The sequence below is a fragment of the Papilio polytes genome, unplaced genomic scaffold (assembly GCF_000836215.1).
Source record: "Papilio polytes unplaced genomic scaffold, Ppol_1.0 DF823912.1, whole genome shotgun sequence".
NCBI lineage: Eukaryota > Metazoa > Arthropoda > Insecta > Lepidoptera > Papilionidae > Papilio > Papilio polytes.
In genome coordinates, this window is record NW_013525292.1 from 759885 (window position 1) to 760845 (window position 961).

At 37.3% G+C, this 961-nt stretch overlaps 1 protein-coding gene across 1 annotated transcript in view; it reads left to right on the forward strand.

Moving 5' to 3' along the window:
• Positions 1–961, forward strand: part of LOC106102640 (UPF0565 protein C2orf69 homolog) — a 6005-nt gene that overhangs the window by 4345 nt on the left and 699 nt on the right. The window contains exons 6-7 of the mRNA XM_013282180.1: positions 141–247; positions 610–724. Coding sequence (XP_013137634.1) covers positions 141–247; positions 610–724 — 222 coding nt within the window. The remainder of the gene's footprint in view (positions 1–140; positions 248–609; positions 725–961) is intronic.

Sequence of the window (961 nt, forward strand, 5' to 3'; positions counted from 1 at the left end):
GGCAACTGCAATTTTAATATGAAACACCGCGGCTATCCGCGACTGTACATTAATTTTCTCTTTGCTTAACAAAGCAATTATATTAGTAAAACACTGCGGTTTTCGTGACTGTACTAATTAAAAAGTGTAATATTGTTTAGACTGATGTCCCGCATCGAGGCGATGTACTGGCTGGACGGCGGACACGCGGGCGGCAAGAACACCTGGCTCACCGCGCGCAGCCTGCTGGAGACCCTCACTAGGCTCAGTTACTGACAACTATACACGAATACAATTTAAATTAAATAAAAAATCAATAAAAAACGACTTTAAGACTAAACTTTCCGACTTTTAGTAGACTTTTTTTAAAAAAAAACTCAAAAACTACTCATCCTATTTACGTGATTATCTTTTTGTTTGATGCAGAATACCTGCCATTTAGTTTTTGCTTTTCCAAAATTAAAACCTATCTAGTAGTTTTTGAGTTTTTCTTATAAAAAGCTTACCAAAAGCTAGATTTTTTTTTGTCTTGTAGTCGATTTCCGTAAAAAAGTAGTAAATGATTTTTTCTCTCACACTTAATTACTGTTATTAAAACAATAAACATCCTAGAAACTATTCGTGCTGCAGACATCAAGATCTTCGTGCACGTGAGTCCGTACCAGGTGGAGGATGAGGAGCGTCCCTGGATCGGCCGCGAGGAGCGCGCCTTCACCGCGCTGCTCACCAAGCTGGGAGCACAGGTACGTGAACATAGGCGACATATCCAATTCAGAATACTGTTGGCCATTCGCTAGCACAAGCCTTTTCTATCTGGAAAAAAAAATGCATTTAAGGATAGATTATTACAATCAGTATAAAGGTGACAACTTGTCAAAAATACTAAGATTAAAATCCATCTGCTTAGTAGTTTTTTATTTGACACTAAATTACATTAAGTTCAGTAGTTTAAGAGTTAATCCTAAATAAAGTTAAATCAGTT